The sequence below is a fragment of the Salvelinus namaycush genome, chromosome 3, assembly GCF_016432855.1.
Source record: "Salvelinus namaycush isolate Seneca chromosome 3, SaNama_1.0, whole genome shotgun sequence".
Classification (NCBI taxonomy): domain Eukaryota; kingdom Metazoa; phylum Chordata; class Actinopteri; order Salmoniformes; family Salmonidae; genus Salvelinus; species Salvelinus namaycush.
This window is the reverse complement of record NC_052309.1, coordinates 65,660,434-65,680,748: the sequence shown is the minus strand read 5'-3', so window position 1 is coordinate 65,680,748 and position 20,315 is coordinate 65,660,434. Positions and strand designations below refer to the sequence as shown.

Sequence of the window (20,315 nt, the reverse complement as noted above, 5' to 3'; positions counted from 1 at the left end):
CAGACCCTTTACTCAGTACTTTCTTGAAGCACCTTTGGCAGCGATTACAGCCTCTTTGGTATGTTGCTACAAGCTTGGCACACCTGTATTTGGGGAGATTCTCCCATTCTTCTCTGAAGATCCTATCAAGCTCTGTCATGTTGGATGGGGAGCATCGCTGCACAGCTATTTTCAGGTCTCTCCAGAGATGTTCGATCAGGTTCAAGTCCGGGCTCTGGCTGGGTCTCAAGGACATTGAGACTTGTCCCGAAGCCACTCCTGCGTTGTCTTGGCTGTGTGCTTACGTCGCTGTCCTGTTGGAAAGTGAACATTCGCCCTAGTCTGAGGTCCTGAGCGCTCTGAAGCAGGTTTTCATCAAGGATCTCTGTACTTTGCTCTGTTCATCTTTACCTCGATCCTGACAAGTCTCCCAGTCCCTGCAGCTGAAAAATATCCCCACAGCATGATGCTGCCACCACCATGCTTCACCGTAGGGTTGGTGGGAGGTTTCCTCCAGACATGACGCTTGGCATTCAGGCCAAAGAGTTCAATCTTGGTTTCATCAGACCAGAGAATCTTTTTTCCATGGTCAGAGTCCTTTGGGTGACTTTAGGTAAACTCCAAGTGGGCTGTCGTGTGCCTTGTACTGAGGATTGGCTTCCGTCTGGCCACTCTACCAAAAGGCCTCATTGGTGGAGTGCTGCAGAGATGGTTGTCCTGGAAGGTTCTCCGATCTCCACAGAGGAACTCCGGAGCCCTGTCAGAGTGACCATCGAGTTCTTGGACACCTCCCTGATCAAGCCCCTTCTCCCCCGATTGCTCAGTGTGGCAGGGCGGCCAGCTCTAGGAAGAGTCTTCCATTTAAGAATGATGTAGGCCACTGTGTTCTTTGGGACCTTCAATGCTGCAGACATTTTTCGGTACCCTTCCTCAGATCTGTGCTTTGACACAATCCTGTCTCGGAGCTCTAAGGACAAATACTTCCACCTCGTGGCTTGGTTTTTGCTCTGACATGCACTGTCAACTGTGGGACCTTATATAGACAAGGGTGTGCCTTTCCAAGTCATGTCAAATCAACTGAATATACCAATGGTGGACTCCAATCAAGTTGTAGAAACATCAAGGATGATCAATGGAAACATGATGCACCTGAGCTCAATTTTGAGTCTCATAGCAAAGGGTCTGAATACTAATGTAAGTAAGGTATCGTTTACTTATTTTTAATACATTTGCAAAAATGTCTAAAGACCTGTTTCTGCTTTGTCATTAAGGGGTATTGTGTGTAGATTGATTAAGAACATGTTTGTTTATCCATTTTTGAACAAGGCTGTAACGTAACAATTTGGAAAAAGTCAAGAGGTCTGAATACTATCCGAATGCATTATAACTGCTAAACACCTCTATAATATAAACAAGTAATTGTCTGTTTAAAACTGCCCTAGGGAAAGCTAGGGAGCTCCCAGTCACTAGACACGGGTATTACTGGGGACAAAAACAAAGTACGACTGATGCTTATTGGTGAGAATACTGCATCACATTGAAGACAGAAAAAGAAGATTCCTTTCACTTGCATCCACAGTGGAGTGGAATCTGCTCTCTGAAGAGGATTATCAACCCACCCAACCCCGAAGTGAGGAGAGGAGAATGTAACCTAATAACTGCAGAAGCTGCTGCATGGATCAGAAGTGGGTCAAACCGTTCACATAACCAATTTTTCACAGCTCCGACATTGGCCCCGCCTGCTGCATCCCGGGGAGCCAATTGAAAGTCAGCAGGTGAGGAATGAGGAGCGAAGCATGAAGCAGGGAGGGTAACTGTGACAGCATGAAAAACGAGAGGGAGAGCAGGCTCTCGAGTCGAAGTGCCAAGTAGCTCAGACAAACCACCAAAGGGCATGTCTTTTCAAGAATATGACAGCAGGTTGTCAACAGCTTGAACGTTAAGTTACAAAGTCAGGTGGAAAGAAATATAACATTGCTTGTGGAAGCCATTGAAGACCCATCTCAGATCTCAGGCCATTTCTCTTCAGGCTTTTGACAGCTTTCAGGGTTGACTTTGTCCAGAGCCATAGGCGCTGTCTGTCAACCCATAGATTATCTAACCACATGCTGTCCGCCTACTGGGAGCAAAATAATTCAGAGGCCCAGCCACAGGATCTATGCAGTGTACATAGTTACTACTCTAGTAGTTATAGGAGTGCTGATGACTAAAAGAGCCTAAACTTTGATAAAGAAATAAAAGTTGCACTCTTCATTCATCACAATGTGATTTATTTGTCACCTTTTCTTTAAGTCTAAATATGAAGAAAACCAAAAACATTCACCAAAATGGTATGTTATTTATTTAAACATGCGAGTCGTAATATTGTTACAACAATACATAGACAAGACAACAGATACAGCTAGAAGACAAAACAGAGCAACATTAGATAGAGTCATGAGATATTTACTAGGGATGTGCAGCTCTCCCTTCATGAATGATTCGATACGCATCTAGATACATGGGCTCTGATATGATACAGGAACGATGTGTTTAAGTCTTAAATGATTCTGTTTGATTAGGGGAATGAATTGATGTGATTCGTTTCTATATAGTATTTTTTGTTGTTGCATGAACACATTCATTTTCCATTTTAAAATAATATCTGCTAATGATTAGAGCTCAGGAGCTGGGCCTATCTGAGCTGGATCTGTCTGAGATTACTTCTAGAAGCTGAGAGTCCCTCTGTTAGTGTGTCAATATCAATGATATAGGCACATGAGCTGAGCCACAGGGCCGACTGAGCATCTACCACCCCACTATCATCAGATTAGGGGTAAGGGCAATTTATGCTTTTTGTCCACCCACTTTTTAATTTTTTAAAATCTGCAATCACCATCACCCACTCATTAACTTCTCATTTTTGCAGATAGTACAAGCTCAACATGTTTTATGTCAATATTTATCTTTACAAATTAGCATGACATTTAATATAATGCAGCGTTGGATTTTAACTGTCTCAAAAGCAAATGGTTTAGACAGTTTGGAATTTTATGGAGAGCTTATCCTGCTCTGACCAATGAATGTGACCATGCGCAGCTCTCAAAAATGACTGAGGTCCTTTATGAAATTACCCAATTCATGTAGAAATGACCAAATACACTGACTGTTTAAAGAAAAACTACCGAAACTATTTATTATGGTGACATGAACAATCTAAAAATCGGAATGATTGATAACTCCAATCAACAGTTCAATGCGTGGTGTGTCCAATCCGGTAGACTACACAACTCCAGTAAAAAAATATATATTATACATAGCATTTGGTAACAATGTCCCAGCAAATTACATTGGTTGTCACTCAACTAATAAACCCTATGATGACATTGTGAAAGCCATTTTCAAAGCATCTGAATGCTGAAGGTGCCGCGCTGATGTAAGAACAGCCTATTAGAACAGGGATAGGCCTACCTCTAGTTGGCGCATGCAGCTGTCTCTTCCTGCACTGTGCTCACAATTATCTGACAGTCATATGCAGTTACACGCATAAAAGTTCAGGAGGACGCATTAACTCAGTCACAACACATAAGAGCTATTTTTTGAATAAAACAATGAGTGAAAAACATCAGCGAACTGTTGATTGTAACATTTGAATAAGTTTTCTGAACGAGGCACGCTTAATTTGGATTGGTTTGGTCTCCTGCAGAACCATGCACTAGTATCTTTAAAAAAAAAATGAACCTGGACCAATGAATATAAGTAATTTGTTACATTCCTAATATTTACATATTAGAGAGGCAAGGGCGCCATTTAGTGACCATGGAGAGAAACAGCCACTTCCTCTGTGTAGAATAGAGAGGATGGTCAGACGTATGGACTGGAGGAGAGGAACTCCAGCCACTCTGTCAGAGAGGGGGTCTTCTGGGGAGGCTGCAAATTCAAACATGCCTCACATTGTAACGGAATGGAATGTACAAATCAATACCACTTACATGGTTATTTGTAGCTGTGGATTTCAAATTTTAAGGGGATCTCCAAAAGAATACTGACCCCAGAGGGTAAATAATAACTTCAAGAACAAAATAATTCATGTTTAAGGGTAGATAACTTGAAGGGCAAGGACCATGCTCCATCTTTGCTAAAAAGGTGTTTGCTAATACCATTTCAAATGGGCCTCAACACATCAATAAACAGGTAATGGCGATGAACGTTTTACCTGTAGGACAGCGTTGTCGACCAGTTCTCCGTCCCTGCGTACAGAGATGAGTGTAGCTGTGCCTCTGGAGGGGTAGCCCTCCTCCACCCCCAGGTTACACACACTAGAGGCAGTCTTCAGGAACACTAGCAGTCTCTGGCCTGGACGCCAGTCTATAGCAAACCTACACACAGGAGAAATACACACCATGTCAAACACAGGTGTTTAAGAATGAAAACGTCATCATGTGTCATTGTGTTTGGAATATGAAAATGTCCACAGATACGAATAAGCTCTCACAGACTAATTCTTGCTTAGAAGTGTTGGAGTATAAGCAATATTATGAACATAAACAGTGTTCCAGTGTGATTGAGAATGCATGGGAAAGGTACTCAATATTTGCTGGCAACTTCGACTCACTTTCAGTAGAACTGAGTAGTTCAGAATACTGAAGATATTCTGTCGGGGGTCATTAAAAACAATCTTTGATGGGTTCGTAGCTGAGCAAGTTATGGTTGTTGAGTGCTACTCCACGTTTTAGTTTGCAGAAATTGCTCAGTTTGAGTTTGTTGATCTGATCGACTGTATACAACTGTTTTACATTGGTTTTTGTAAGTGTGTGTGTCTCAATGATCCCTCACCAAGAGAGAGGCAGTGGGATATAGTCAGACGGCTGCTTTTAATGTTTCAGATCATGTGGTAAGGCCATTCAAACAGCAACAGGATTCAGTCTCAGAAAGAAACATCATTCCACTTTATCATTGAACATCAAGGGTCTCGCTTCTATCATCACTGACTGATCTTTGTAGGCACTGTGTGCGTGTGTGTACCTGGAATGCAGGGCCTGGATCTCAGCCAGCATCTCTCCCTGGCTGGTGTAACACTGCATGACCTCCAGCAAGGCAGCACTGAGATGAGAAAGGCAACCCTTCATTGACACCTCTAACAGCCCTGCAGTACCCTGATACACCTAGAGGGAGGGAGAGAGGGACAAAATGGGGGTTGTGACTAACGGTGGCAAAAAATGTTATTTTCTCAATAGGTGCCAAAAACAGATAATGTAGACAGATATCTTACTTGGCTAAATCTAACAACGATTCCCATATAGGAAACAAGGAATGCAAAGGGTCTCAGGGGGAGCTAAGGAGAAGAGGTGTAGGCAGTAGGATGGAACCGGACCAGGAAAATATGTCTAAGGACCAGAAACCAAACCAGGAGTGTATTAATTTGTCGCACACCGTAGCAAAATGTTTTGCAACGGAAACCGATTACTCGAAACTGAAAACTTTTTGCAACTAAAACAAGAGTTTGTATTGGAGAAATTCAGGAAGGTCCCAACACATTTTGTTTGGTTCCTAATGAATACCACCCAGGTCGGAGGTCAGCTGTATTGTTTACCTGGAGGTGGAAGTGGTCATCAGGGCTCCAAGTGACAGTCAAACTGAGGGGCTCCAGCTGGCCAGAGGACCCACAGGAGCGGGGCCTCAGTTCCACACACAGCTCTGAGGACCCCACCGACAGCAGCCTACACTGCATCACCCCCTGTGTCTCCTCCACATAGCCCTGCAGGCTGGGGACAGGAGACAGAGGTGAGTATGGACTGGAGCAGGGCAGTCAGGTGCCCACCCTCATTTGGAATTACCAAGGGACTAGGTTAGGGGTTCTGGTTTGATTTTAGACTGGGGAAAACCTAAATGTGTGTCTTTCTCACGTTCATTATGAAATGGGACATTGAATGAGAGTTCTAATACCGGAGTGAACAATATGGAAGTGTGGCAGCTCAAGACTAAAGTCAGGGCAAATTAGCGGAGGTGGGTGAATAGAAATAGGACATGTCTCTGCAAGGATGTATGATTGGTGGATAGAGCTGCTTGTCACTCACGCGTCTCTCAGGTGCTGCCAGTCAGCCGAGCGGTCCAGTGTGGCGTCTGTCTCCGTCCTCAGCTGGGCCAGCTGCCCCTCACACACACGCAAGGCATTGTAGGCTGTCTGCAGAGACTCCCCCATCTGCAGGCTGAGATCTTTCTATGGGAGAGATGTGGAAAGACTTTACATATCCAAAACATGGCACAGGACTGATACAAAGTAACCATACAAAAGACCATGTCCGTCGAAAGTCTGCAAATTGTGAGAGGACCGTTGCTCTCTTTTTTTTTTTTTTATTGGAAAGTCACCGTACAGACTAAAGTGTGTGTGTGTCCGTGAGAATGCATCATAAGTGCATGTATACCTTATTTTCTAGTGCTGTGACTAGGTTTGTCAGTCTGTCCCGTTTGTGATTCAATTTGTCCATCATGTCCCGTAAGGTGCTAATGAGTGCCTCCACCTCCTGGACTCCCTCTTTATATTCACTTTTCAGGACCTTCCAGCAGCTGTGAGCCTCATTGCCTGTACACAGAAGACTAGTCATTTACAAAAGTACTACCAAAGGGGTAGACCTGACCCCTCGGAGTACTATTAAGTGGTACTAAGAGAACATGGAAGTAAGGATATCTTGAGTGGAATTATTGCTGATTATGTGTTGGATGTGTATCTGTGTGTTACCAGGGTTTGGGGGGCAGGATTCATTATTAAACAGCTGGTCAGTTGTCTCCAGTCTCTCCAGAAGCTGCATCATGTCATCAAGCACAAACAACTGTCTGCCCAAAATCTTCTGTTTGCTACGACTCTCCTGAACAACACAGATAGTACTTATAAGTGTAATTAATGCAATGCATATATTTTTATTTGACCATCTCCAACATTTTGACGAGTTGTTTGGCCAAGCATTTCAAAGTGTCTAAAGTAGGTGAGGTGTTAACCTACTCACAGTTAGGTAGGGCACCATCAACTCCGCTTCTCCACCCTCCTGGTGCTCTGCCATATCGTACAAATCCAAATGTACATGGTCGCATCTTTCAAGCAACCTGAAAACGATGGTTCAGAGTCAAACTAAGAAAAGCTAGCTAACGTTAGCAGCTAGCTTGCTTGTCTAGCCACTCACATATTGACAGTTATTTTTAGGGATTTACAATTAACTAGGCTATTATAAGAAGCCTTACCGCGATTCATAATTTGACGAAAGGCACGATATTACGGAATAGAGTTGAAATACATCGCATAAGATTATTCAATTTGATAAAAATGCTTAGAGAACTTACGCTTGAACAGCCTCAGTAGCCATTTTGTTTTTCAAAATTCAGCGGCCGCTGTACAACGTGGAATGTGATTGGATAGATTATTGTCCAATTAGGTTGAAAGTAGGCCCTACGTCATGAAAAGGGGAGCGGCTTCTTTCATAACCATAAAAGGCAACATTTATAAGAAAATCTATGTAAAAGCATAAAAATGGTCTGCTTTTTCATTTTCCTAGATTTTTTCAAATGTATTTATTAGCAGCACAGGCTCCTGACTACCGAACTATTTTAGACATAAATACACGCCACAGTGCTGGTCTAAAACAGGTATTATTAGTGACATTTCAGTCAGGACACTACCAAGCTAGCACATTTGGTTCCTTGGAAGTTGTGGGAATGTACGTGTTTGGTTTCACATTGGTTCTGGGAACGAAGTCATACGTTTCCTGACCGGTAAAACTGAAAGGTTTTAAACGTTCTGAGAACGGAAGTGAACATTTAGCTTGTTCTAAGAACGTTCATTTTTAGGTTGCAGGTTCTGACAATGTTTTTCTATGGTTTTCTGAAAGTTTTCCTGTTTTTTTTTATTAACGTTCTGAGGCTGGAAATGTTATTTGGAGGTTTTAGAATAACTTCCTTAACTTTCACTGAATGTTTTAATAACACTTTTAATAACACTGCTAGCTCAGTTTGGGTCAACTGTTTTGAACTCCAAGCACAAATAGGACACATGGAAATTATTTTGCTTAGGCATTAATCATGCAAAAACATATTTAAAAAAAATTATGGCACAGAGATAGTGAGGCTCTAACCTATGATCTTCTGTTTTCTATCCATGGAATTAGTCCACAGCGCCACCAGGATGGAACTAGCATTGTATGTGTATTTTAACAGTCCCCATTTAAAAGGAAACAAGCACTCATTAAGATCAGGTGTTGCCAATTAGTGTGCTCGGCTAACGGACCTAAACACACTTAATAAGACAGAGGATAGAGAGTTTTGTTGGAGCTGAGAACGGAATGTACAGCTTTTTAAATAACATTCTTAGAACGTTCTTTAAACGTTACCAATGTTTTCTTGTGGTTTTTATGAAAAAATGTCTTAATGTTCTGAGAACATTAACTTTAAATACAACCATGAGTAAACGTGCAGAAAAAGTTATGCTGAAGTACTGAAATTCCCACTTAACATTCTGAGAACCATGTTTCTTATGTGGGTATCTTGTGCCCAGAAAATTGTGGGGTTGTATGCAAAATAACCATAGAACAACCATGCTCTCACCAAGCTCTAAGAAACATGGTTCTCAGAACGTTATGTGCTAGCTGGGTATTCTTTTTAATAAGAGGGGGGTACTGCTAAATTCATAGACTGTAAAAAAAATAATTATAGGACCTTGACCTAGCCAAGTGTGTACCCATTATATAATTATTCTATGTGTCAGAGGATCACATTGCCTCAGAAAGTAAAACATTTTGGTAAACTCCTGCTGAGAGTATATAGGCTTAAATAAGTATATTTGTTGATACCAGTGTTTTAGGTTGCTTCTAAGTTATTCCAGCAAAGTTCAATAGCCATAGAGTTCCTAGACTCTTCATCGATATCTTTGATTGGAATTCCAAACTCTAGATCGAGACATTTGATGTGATATGATACATAGTGTTCCACCAATGCTCCTTACAGGACACATCACTGCACTCTATACTCCTCTGTAAACTGGTCATCTCTGTATACCCGTCGCAAGACCCACTGGTTGATGCTTATTTATAAAACCCTCTTAGGCCTCACTCCCCCCTATCTGAGATACAGTTTAAGTTGGAAGTTTTCATACACCTCAGCCAAATACATTTTAATTTCATAATTCCTGACATTTAACCCTAGTAAAAATTCCATCTTAGGTCAGTTAGGAGCAGCCCATTATTTTAAGATTGTGAAATGTCAGAATAATAGTAGAGAGTGATTTATTTCAGCTTTTATTTATTTCATCACATTCCCAGTTAGTCAGAAGTTTACATACACTAAATTAGTATTTGTTAGCATTGCCTTTAAATTGTTTAACTTGGGTCAAATGTTTTGGGTTAGCCTTCCACAAGCTTCCCACAATAAGTTGGGTGAATTTTGGCCCATTCTTCCTGACAGAGCTGGTGTAACTGAGTCAGGTTTGTAGGCCTCCTTGCTCGCACACGCTTTTTCAGTTCTGTCCACAAATATTGAGGTCAGGAGGTCAGGGATTTGCGATGGCCACTCCAATACCTTGACTTTGTTGTCCTTAAGCCATTTTGCCACAACTTTGGAAGTATGCTTGGGGTCATTGTCCATTTGGAAGACCCATTTGCGACCAAGCTTTGACTTCCTGACTGGTGTCTTGAGATGTTGCTTCAATATATCCACATAATTTTCCTCCCTCATGATGCCATCTATTTTGTGAAGTCCACCTGTCACTCCAGCAGCAAAGCAATCCCACAACATGATGCTGCCACCCCCGTGTGTCACGGTTGAGATGATGTTCTTCGGCTTGCAAGCGTCCCCCCTTTTTCCTCCAAACATGACGATGGTCATTATGGCCAAACAGTTCTATTTTTGTTTCATCAGACCAGATGACATTTTCTCCAAAAAGTACAATCTTTGTCCCCATGTGCAGTTGCAAACCGTAGTCTGGCTTTTTTATGGCGGTTTTGGAGCAGTGGTTTCTTCCTTGCTGAGCGGCCTTTCAGGTTATGTCGATATAGGACTCGTTTAACTGTGGATATAGATACTTTTGTACTGGTTTCCTTCAGCATCTTCACAAGGTCCTTTGCCGTTGTTCTGGGATTGATATGCACTTTTCACACCAAAGTACCTTCATCTCTAGGAGACGAAAGGCGTCTCCTTCCTGAGCAGTATGAGGGCTGCGTGGTCCCATGGTGTTTATACTTGCATACTATTGTTTGTACAGATGAACATGGTCCCTTCAGGCAATTGGAAATTGCTCCCAAGGATGAACCAGACTTGTGGAGGTCTACAATTTCTTGGCTGATTTCTTTTTATTTTCCCATGATGTCAAGCAAAGAGGCAGTGAGTTTGAAGGTAGGCCTTGAAATACATCCACAGGTACAACTCCAATTGACTCAAATTATGTCAATTAGTCTATCAGAAGCTTCTAAAGCCATGACTTCATTTTCTGGAATTTTCCAAGCTGTTTAAAGGCACAGTCAACTTAGTGTATGTACACGTCTGACCCACTGGAATTGTGATACAGTGAATTATATGTGAAATAATCTGTCTGTAAACAATTGTTGGAGAAATTACTTGTGTCATGCACAAAGTAGATGTCCTAACCAACTTGCCAAAACTATAGTTTGTTAACAAGAAATTTGTGGAGTGGTTGAAAAACGAGTTTTAATGACTCCAACCTAAGTGTATGTAAACTTCTGACTTCAACTGTATCTACTGCAGCCCTCATGCGCCACATACAACACCCGTTCTGCCAGTCACATTCTGTTAAAGGTCCCCAAAGCACACACGTCCCTGGGTCGCTCCTCTTTTCAGATCGCTGCAGCTAGCGACTGGAACGAGCTGTAACAAACACTCAAATTGGACAGTTTTATCTCAATCTCTTCATTCAAAGACTCAATCATGGACAATCTTACTGACAGTTGTGGCTGCTTTGTGTGATGTATTGTTGTCTCTACCTTCTTGCCCTTTGTGCTGTTGTCTGTGCCCAGTAATGTTTGTACAATGTTTTGTACTGCTACCATGTTGTGTTGCTACCATGTTGTTGTTATGTTGTGTTGCTACCATGCTGTGTTGTCATGTGTTGCTCCCTTACTATGTTGTTGTCTTAGGTCTCTCTTTATGTAGTGTTGTAATGTGTTTTTTTGTCCTATATTTATATTGTATTTATTTTATTTTTTTAAACCCAGGCCCCCGTCCCCGCAGGAGGCCTTTTGGTAGGCCGTCATTGTAAAGGAGAATTTGTTCTTAACTGACTTGCCTAGTTAAATAAAGGTTAAATAAATAAAATGTTGTTCCACTCATAGAAATATAATGAGTTATTCTAGTTTTGTGGTTAAATCGTAATTTTTCTGTAAAGACCACAGTGCGGGAAGAAGGCAGTGGTGGAGGTACTGTATAGAGAAAAAAAGACAACACAGCAAACACACAAGACAGAAGCGGGTTCCGGTTTTCTCATCTTTTAATAACACATTCATATCTATGCTCTGTTTTGTTTACAAGGAGTTTTAAAACAAGTCTTGATGAAAACTAAAGAAATCAGGCGGGCAGAAGTTGAAAGGCCAAGGCCCCAGAGGTGGAGGAGGGCTGGCAGCAGAGCCCGATAGATGGGCCTCTCTCTCTCCATGTCCTCCTCCCCCAGCTCCTCCGGAGACTGACCAGCTAAACAGGTCCTTTATTTTCAAATTAATCATTCAAAATAAAAAATAAAAATCTAATCGTTAAGACATCATGCTGCTCTGAAAAGGTTTTACTGAGTGTTATTATGTTGCAGTTCACAGAGAGAGAATCCTAATGCATCCAAACACAAGAAATACAATCCTATGTCATTTGAAAAAGCAATCAGAAAATAAATCAAACAAAAAAAGAGAAAGAATTTTGAGGCTAAAAACGTACATCTAATGAAGAACAAAAATGCAATTGGATAATTAAATCTTGTTTATCTTGTTTTTTTGAGAAAAACAAACACTTAAGTTCAATTTTTCCATTTCATAATCCTTTCAAAACAGCTTCTAACAACAGAGAAAACAAAATCATCTTTGGAAGAAGTAATTTTTTTTATTTTCCTTTAATAGACTATGAACTACAGTATATGGAGATGCAGCTACCCAGTTATTTATTCATTTACTTAATTTTTATTTGAGTATTTTCAAATGTTAAACTTTTTTGTGTCCTTTTTTAATTTGACCTTTTACCAATTTTTCCCTAAGAGGTAGATCAACAAAGAATTTACATGGTTACAGGTATCGTTCCCCTTGATTCAGGAAGTGAAAACAAAGGGAGAGATGGAAGAGGGGCAGAGCTGGAGGAGGACTGTGGGAGGAGGAGGGTGGGACACTGGGCCTCAGGACCCCAAGTTGAGGGCCTATGGGGGACCTGGTTATCTGAAGGGGTCACGGAGAAATGTGGAACAGTCACAGAGTGTGGTGAATCTAATGAGGGATAGAAGCAATTTCAGGGCCCTCGGGTTCTCATTCAAGAGAGACCGAACAACTCTGCTCCACCAAAAGAGCCTCAAGGGTTTAGTTTCCCATGTATTCACTTTTTTCCAATCCTCAGTGCCCCCTTATCACTCAAACCAACATGTCCCAGGCCTACTAGAGGATGCCCATAATAGACTCAGTCACTCCCCACACATAGTCCTCTCCCTCCCTGCTCCTGCACCCCACTTCACCCTCTGTATTTATTGTTATTTTTACAGTCCCAACTCAAAGCTGTAGAGGTAAAATTAAAATTAAAAAATAAATTAAAGTGAATGAATGAAAGAAAATACTGTAACATGCGCTGTTTGCTCTTGTCTGGTTGATAAAAACAATCTTATGGCTAAGTCTTGAGGTAGCGTACCGAGTTATGTGTGAGGTTTGTTTCATCTTTGTAGCACACATCTATGATGTCTCGTTTAAGTGAAGACCAGATTCTACCAATGAGGAGAAAAAACATTGTGGTGTGCATCTTTGTTTCAATAATCATAGCCGTCATTACGAAAGCTTGAATCTGTCGTCAAAATGCTAAACTACAAGCTTTGATGGGAAGTTTCAAAATAGTTTTGTCATATTGTTGTGGGTTTGTTTTATAAGTGGATAATCAACAGTCCACATGCCAAATGTTGACCATGAATATAGCTTGTCGACATATCACTCAAATTGCATAAAAAAGGACTTCAGTTTAGAGATTTCGAGAATTTTGTTTGTGGACACAATAGTGAGCCATTCGCTTTGCCACAGACAACGAGCATGGGTTTCATGTTATAGTGCTTCAAAGTGTGAGAGTTGAAGACTAAGCCACTCAGTGAACAGACCAGGTGTCATCCATAACAGATAAAACCAAATTCTTATTCTTTCTCTTTTTGAGTACTAAAACTTGTTTGGCACAGTTATTACTTACATCATGTAATGCGTTACATGTTAGTATTTTGTCTTTATTTAGTAGCTGTTTATGAGATCTGTGCATTAAAAAACATGATCAGAAAAAAAAAAGGTAATCGACTATTTTTCCAAACTAAAGCAACGGAAACAAATTGAAAAAAGTATATGTAATAAAACTAGAAACATCTGAACAGAAGTGAGAAAACGAACACAATCGAGGCCAGCGTAAGAGAGGGTGGAGGACTCCGTAGTTCCCCTCAACTCCCAAAAAATGAAATGATTTAAAAAAAAAAGGTCCTCCTAGTCCTGTGGAGCACAGAAAAGTACAAATAAAATCCTGGTAGTAAGAGAGTGTGAGTAGAAGGATCTTAAACCAGGGTGGTGAGATAGTGAAAGAAGACTAGAGGGGAGGAGGTTACGTGTGTGACGTTAAATCCACTTTGACTGGACTATATGGTGTACCGTTGCATTTCCGGTGACCTAACATAAATAGGCAATTCTTGTACATCAAACAAGGGTAGGCTATTTGTCTGTCAGTCTCTGACATAGTAGATAAGAGTCCCTCCCCCGCTTTCCACAAAAGATTGGCCCATCTCCCGTCACTCTTTTACACCTCCCTTACTAAATTGCATCAAGTTTAAAAAAGTCCTGGAGGTTCTCGGTCATTTCAATATTTAGTTGTTTACATTATTCAATTAGTGTAACAGTATTTAACCAGATGTCATGTCCAAATAAAGCTTGCTGTATACAAAAAATAAAATAAAATAAAAATGGCTGCAGTCTGAATAATCCAAAATAGTGTGTCTTGGTGTTTGTGAACAGAGCTCTATGGGTCGGAAAGAGACGGAAACTTCTGAGGAGCATTTACCCCACATGATGATGGAGTCATATGCTCATTGCCAAGGAGACCTCTACACATGTCAGGTCAGCTCTTGCCAAGGCGAAACAAGAAGTTGCCGTCTCTTGAAAAAAAATGGAAGCATAAACAGTAGAATAGACTTTCACCTGTCGATGGTGAGAAAGTATGTTTCAAAGCCGCTGGCCAGTCTACTGGATGTGTTTAGTGAATAGCTCAGGCTGTGGAAATGATGCTATCTGGCAGTGTCAATCAGAGACCTGGCACGTTTTACTCTTCGACTTTTCCATCATTTCTCATCATTCCCCCCCCCCCCCCCCCCATAGTTATTTCAAAAATACAAAAGTCTGGTGATCGGTTTCCTTTTACATCTTATGAACAGGTTGAATCTATTTATTTTATGCCTTTTTTTCAACTTCCTTGCTTTCTGCTCCCATTTTTAAAAGGTTTTTGAACACCCCTCTGTCTGTTGAAAGACAAACCCGAGTCCATAGGTTCTCTTTCTACTTTTTTCTGCTTTTTTTTTTACACCCCACCACTTCCCCCGCAAAAAAATGTAACACTTAAAACCAATAAACAAAAACATCACTAACACACCCAAACCCACACGCGATCACACTCACAGATCTGTGAGTGTGGTTAGGGCTGAGGCTTATTGGTCAGTGCACAGAGCTAATAAATATTCACATTCAGTGTTTTCAGAGCAAGGGGACAGATTGAACGCCCTTCAGTCTTCCATCAACATTTCTCTGGCACAGCACTAAAGATGGACTGCAACATGTAAGTAAACATTCTGCGCATTAAGATGATGTCATCATGAAACAGACAAGAGGGCCTCGGATACACAGTGGTCAAAGTCATATCATGGGAATTCTGCCTCAAAAACCTGTCCTGTCATGCTGTCAGTATTCTAGTTCAGCAGTATAACAAATTATAGCTTGTATGACAAACATATATAATCATAAATAACCTTTTGACCATGTCAAAAACATAATTACCGGTGCCTGATCATAACCCACACCCATGGTGTGGTATGGACCAACATGTGCCCAGAGACCCTCTTGACTAACAGCGCCATTCCCCATTGGCCAATACTCTGATTTTAAAGACCGAATGCTCCAATCATACTTCAGAAGAGCCAGAGGCTGCCCCCAAAGCAGGCATGACAACACATGACATGGTCCTCTATCACCTCGCCATTGTTGGCTAATTTCACTTTCTCTTCTGGGGCATCACCTCTGGGTCATTCTGATTTTCAAAATAAAAGTCACACAAAAAAAAACAGAAAAAAATAACCAAAGCAACAAGACAAAACCTAAAAAATGTATTTATTTTTTCTTAAAAAAATAAAAAATATTCAGGACTATCAGCTTTATATAAAACACCAGCAAGCAAAAAAAAAAAGTTAGGAATACTGAGGTAACAATACCCTGAGGTAGGTTTTTATTTTTAATTTCATTTTATCTAATCTTTTCTAGTAACGGTGAGAGCGCCCCATGCTTCTACCCCTCCTTCATTAGGTGGGGTCTGGAAGCGTCACCAGCAGGCCTTCAGCGGAGGGGGGAGAGAGAGAGAGGAAGCCATCCCCACTAACTGTTATTACCTTTCCATCTAAAGGCAAGGACTGTGGATCAACTCACCTGACCCATGCAGTCGTGGTCCTCAAAGACTGCTGTGTGTACTGTTTTTGATTCCATCTAGTCTCCTAACTCGATTGTGACCTCAGTACGTGTGGGCCCAATCCTGCTTGCTATCAAATTAAACAATGGATTTAGTTTTTGACGTTTTCGTAGATCCAATTAAACGAAATCCAGAACACACAGGGGGTTCCAAAGAACCGGTTTGGGTCTAAATTGGGTCTGAGCATGAAAAAGGCAACGAGCAAAATCAAATAAGACCTCTTGCCTGTCAGTCATTGCAGGACTGCTACACAGTATTTCTCCTTGCCCTCAATTCATTCTCCCGAGGGACTTGGGTTAACTCACATATCATATATATATAATATATATAAAATATGCCGTTTAGGCGTGGGCCGCTCGCCAGCGAGCATGGCTAGCTAGTTTACGGTCGTTCTCGTCCGCGTCTCGGAGCTAAGCCTCTGCAATAGAACTGCAGGACTAGCCGCGGCCTCCACGCACTTACTGATCTCTCACTGCTCCTACCACCAGACGCCTATCGGGACCTCAGGAACAAACAGTGTCTCGGAAACGAGGCAAACCTGAGTCTCGAGGCGACCCCAAAAGGCAAGGTGATTGAGCGCAGCATTTCATTACATATCATGAAGATTCTATTTACAACCTCATATTTTCTTTTTTTCTTCTTAGATTTTTACGAAGGAGTCAAAGAGCAGTGTCAACAACTGAGGCCCCTCTGCTGAACTTTCATTGGCTGACGAAGGGTCACCTAATCCATGACCCCGCCCCCACTGCAATGGCTTCCCCGCCCCCTCTCCCGGCTCCCGATCACTGCATTCTATTAATAATACCTCTGAATAAACATTTCTATACATATATCTTTATCTTTAAAAAAAACACCCTTAAAATATAGGACTGGCTGGAGATGGTTAAGAGCTCAGTATGGGTTTAGTATCAAGTAGGCTGGCCTATCCAAGTGTGATCAGGGAAAGTAGTCGCTCTCCATATGAGGAGAACCAAATGACCCCCATTGGTGTGTGAGAGAGAGAGACCCTCTCTGAAACACACAAGGACGCCTCTACCTACCACCTCCTCCAAACAACTCACCATTCCCAGTCAGTCGCTCTGGCCTGGCATCTGGTCTCTGTTTTCTCTAAGTTTACTTTTCCTCTCTTTTTTTCCTCTCTAAACTTTGTCCTCTCTCAGGTGTTTCCTCTCTCTGACTCAGTTTGACTCGCATCTCTCCTGTCTATCGCTGGGTCCGTGTGTCGCTCTCATTTATACGTCCGTTCATCTATCCTCTGTTCGTTTTTCTGTCTGTCTGTCCGGTAAGGTCCCTCTGCCCCGTCACTTTCTCTGGGGCCGGGGCTCCTGTGCCAGTCCCTGGGAGGGCCCCATCTCAGACAAGACCTGTGGGTGTGGCCCCTGGCGCTCCCCCTGGCGCTCCCCCATGCCTCCCTTCTGCTGCTGCCTGACCTGCGTAAGAATGTCCCTGATCTTCCTTTGGGCCAACTGCAGGAGACAACAACATATGAGTGAGCATGTGAGAAGACTGAAGAGTACTGGAGAAACTGTTGACGGAATTGATGAGGAGAGGTTGGGGCCTCTTCAAATCTTGGTAGGTTCTATATAGCCAACTTCTATAGGCAGCTTATGAAAGAGAATGAGGACTAGGAGATCCTCACCTGGCTTGCGTAGAAGTGGCCGATGATCTTGACAATAACCTGGTCATTCTCGTCTGGGGTCTGTTCGCGAGGGACCACCACCTCAGCTGCAGTGAGGTTCTGTAGCTCATTCACCTGAGGAATAAGAAGGTTTTGTTAGTGATTTGCACTTAGATAAAACTAACATGACTGTTTATAGTGATTAGTGGTCCTATGCTCGGTTATTCTAGCTCAGGAGAGGATAGCCACAAGGACATAGAGGAACAGAATTGATTGTAATACAGGGTACAGAAAGAGAAAGGGATGCAACCTGAAAAGGACCTAGAGAAGACCCTTTACACTCACCGTCTTTCCGCCTTTTCCGATGACTCGGCCGGCAGCGGCAGCGGCTACCTTGATGTGCGTCTCCAGCTTCACTTCCTCCTTCGGCCCAAAGAAGTTCTCCTCCTTCAGTTTGCCATAAATCCTGCCCTGAGCCTGAGGTGGCGACAAAGAGCCAAAGTCAGTTTGACATCAAAAAGTAACTATACCTATGGCTTGACATGTGACTTCAACAGGGATTTGGAGGGAAAAAGAGAGTATGAAGGAGAGGAAGAGTGTAAGGCTAAAAGTAGGGAAATACAGGTTGGAGGAGAGGAAACGGATGAAGGATGAGAAGGCAGGACAGGCAAGCAGAGACCACACACAACAAAAGATGCAAACACCAGAAGAGGGCTCCCAGTTCTGAACACTGATATGAACACTATGACAAACAGAGGCTGAAAAAGAGATTGTCTTATCATGCTCCCATTCTACTGTACCTTGAACTGGGCCTCAGGTGGGCCGGTTACAATGACCATTCGCATCTTGGAGTCTGGAGCCTCAGCTGGGGCAATCTGGCAGGGAAAAGATATGAAGGTCAACTTAAACCACATAGATAGAGGTCTGTAGCACATGGGAATATGCTAAACTGACTCCTCAGCCTGAAGTGTCCCCACTTGTGCCAGCGAATAGCTAGCTTTTCGCATGGCGCCGACTGGCAGGATGCTTCAGGAGGGCGGTCACGTGTGCTAGCAAGGCAGAGGTCCCGAGTTTGAGCCAGGTACGGGCCGAATCAGAAGGAAGTGTTACTCACTAAACAAGCAGCGTGATGTCCTTTTGAGGGGTGAATGTAGCACATGGGGATGTGTGAAACTCACTTCTCAGCCTGAAGTGTCCCCACTTGCACCAGTGAATAGCGAGCTTATCGCGTGGCGCCGACTGGTAAGATGCTTCAGGAGGGTGGTCACGTGTGTTAGCAAGGCAGAGTTTCTGAGTTCGAGTCCGGTATGGGACGAAACCATAGGAAGTGGTGCTCGCTAAGCAAGCAGCGTAACGTCCTTTATAGAGACATGATAAGTTCAAGTATAGGTGTCTCAAAAAAGTCATTGTTTTTCCGAATCAGTTTCAGAGCGGTGATAAAATGCACTATTTACATCAGCTTGGTGTATTATCTTTCCTCATTGACCAATTGACATTCACTCCTTGTGTGAGTGAATGTCTGTGTATACTAGTACATTTCTCACCTTGATTGATGCCCCAGCGAAGCGGCTCAGCTGTTTTATATGCTGTCCCTTCTTGCCAATAATAGCTCCTACTGCCTGGGCCGGGATGTACACATGGACTGTCTCCTGCTCAGGGGCCTGTAGGGTGACATGAAACAGTTACAACTATATCACAACATGACCACAGCCCAACCAATATCTGACCCCGCTGATCTAGAGGTTATTACCACATCATAATCCAACCCTGAGACAGACAGAAGTAATGTTTGTGAGGGCTAGCATCAGCGTTTGCAAACACAGTAAACTAAACTAAAGCTCAATGACTGGAACCCAACTAGCTTAGATAGAAGCCTGTGAACTTACCCCAAAAGAGCCGTAGGGGGATGCAGAGTTGCCTGGTGGGGGAGGGGGCATGGAACCGGAAGGGGGGAAAAGTCCAAGCGCTCCAAGGTTCAATCCGGGAATCAGATGAGTCTGTTGCTGGAGACAAGAAGCAGGTAAGTGCCAAAGGAACTGAACTAAGAGTGCATGATAGTTTGAGTGCATGTGACAATGACTGTATGTGCATTTCTCGCTATTAAAGTCAACAAATACAGGTGGAAACCTAAAGTGCCAGGGCCAGGGGAAAGATCTATGTGCGAGACCATTGTGTTTTGAAGAGAATTGGAGGCCAGTAACTTTATTGAGCATTGACTCACATTCATGGCGGCCATGTCATTGTCATAGGCCTCACGCACTTTCTTCATGATCTCTGTCTCGGCCAGACAACAGGCCTCGATGGGTCCCTTCACTGTGATGGTCCTCTCTGGGTTGTACACGGTCAGGTCCTGGAGTCTGCAGACAGGAGCGGAGGGAAGGGAGAGAGAGTGGGTGGGAGAAGTGAAAGAGGAGGAGAAGAGGAAAGAGGGAGAGGTCAGGTGGAAAAGGAGGAAGATAAGAAACAGGAAGAGCGGGTAGAATAAGAAAGAAGAAGGGGAGAGGAGCAGAGGGAGAAAAAGAACAGGGAACGCTGTTAATCAACCATAGGTGATCATTGGAGACTACACTAATGAAGATACAACTCAGTACATATAGTTCTATTATTTTACCCCTTTTTTCTCCTCAATTGGTAGTTACAGTCTAGTCCCATCATTGTAACTCCCATACAGACTCGGGAGAGGCAAAGGTCGAGAGCTATGCATCCTCCGAAAACACAACCCCGCCAAGCTTTTTTTGACGCACTGCTCACTTAACCCGGGAAGCCAGCCGCAACAATGTGTCAGAGGAAACACTGTACACCTGGCGACCGTGTCAGC

At 42.7% G+C, this 20,315-nt stretch overlaps 2 protein-coding genes across 5 annotated transcripts in view; both read right to left on the bottom strand.

Annotated features, from left to right (window-relative positions):
* Positions 1-2,300: 2,300 nt before the first annotated feature.
* Positions 2,301-7,343, bottom strand: LOC120044512. The gene is made up of 9 exons (XM_038989168.1): positions 7,294-7,343; positions 6,963-7,059; positions 6,698-6,824; positions 6,384-6,541; positions 6,036-6,178; positions 5,552-5,723; positions 4,984-5,123; positions 4,175-4,337; positions 2,301-3,888 (listed from the first exon to the last, which is right to left on the bottom strand). The coding sequence occupies exons 1-9, from the start codon at positions 7,314-7,316 to the stop codon at positions 3,823-3,825; spliced, it is 1,089 nt and encodes a 362-aa protein (XP_038845096.1). The 5' UTR covers positions 7,317-7,343; the 3' UTR covers positions 2,301-3,822.
* Positions 7,344-11,422: 4,079 nt separating this feature from the next.
* The window catches only part of LOC120034980 (insulin-like growth factor 2 mRNA-binding protein 1), a 63,116-nt gene continuing 54,223 nt past the window's right edge, over positions 11,423-20,315 (bottom strand). For 3 of the 4 annotated variants that reach the window (XM_038981723.1, XM_038981710.1, XM_038981731.1), the window contains 7 exons: positions 19,719-19,854; positions 19,384-19,500; positions 19,042-19,158; positions 18,298-18,372; positions 17,843-17,974; positions 17,519-17,632; positions 11,423-17,345 (listed from right to left, as the gene is read on the bottom strand). In XM_038981723.1, coding sequence (XP_038837651.1) covers positions 17,181-17,345; positions 17,519-17,632; positions 17,843-17,974; positions 18,298-18,372; positions 19,042-19,158; positions 19,384-19,500; positions 19,719-19,854 — 856 coding nt within the window. In that variant the 3' untranslated portion in view covers positions 11,423-17,180. The remainder of the gene's footprint in view (positions 17,346-17,518; positions 17,633-17,842; positions 17,975-18,297; positions 18,373-19,041; positions 19,159-19,383; positions 19,501-19,718; positions 19,855-20,315) is intronic. The other variant, XM_038981715.1, reaches the window with a different exon arrangement.

Bases quoted from the DNA above. Each gene is read 5' to 3' on its own strand.
- LOC120044512 (XM_038989168.1), bottom strand. From the start codon at position 7,316: ATGGCTACTGAGGCTGTTCAAGC. The intron at 7,060-7,293 runs GTAAGTTCTCTA...CATCGTTTTCAG, and splicing joins GCTACTGAGGCTGTTCAAGC to GTTGCTTGAAAGATGCGACC. The intron at 5,724-6,035 runs GTGAGTGACAAG...TCCTGTCCCCAG, and splicing joins TGGCAGCACCTGAGAGACGC to CCTGCAGGGCTATGTGGAGG.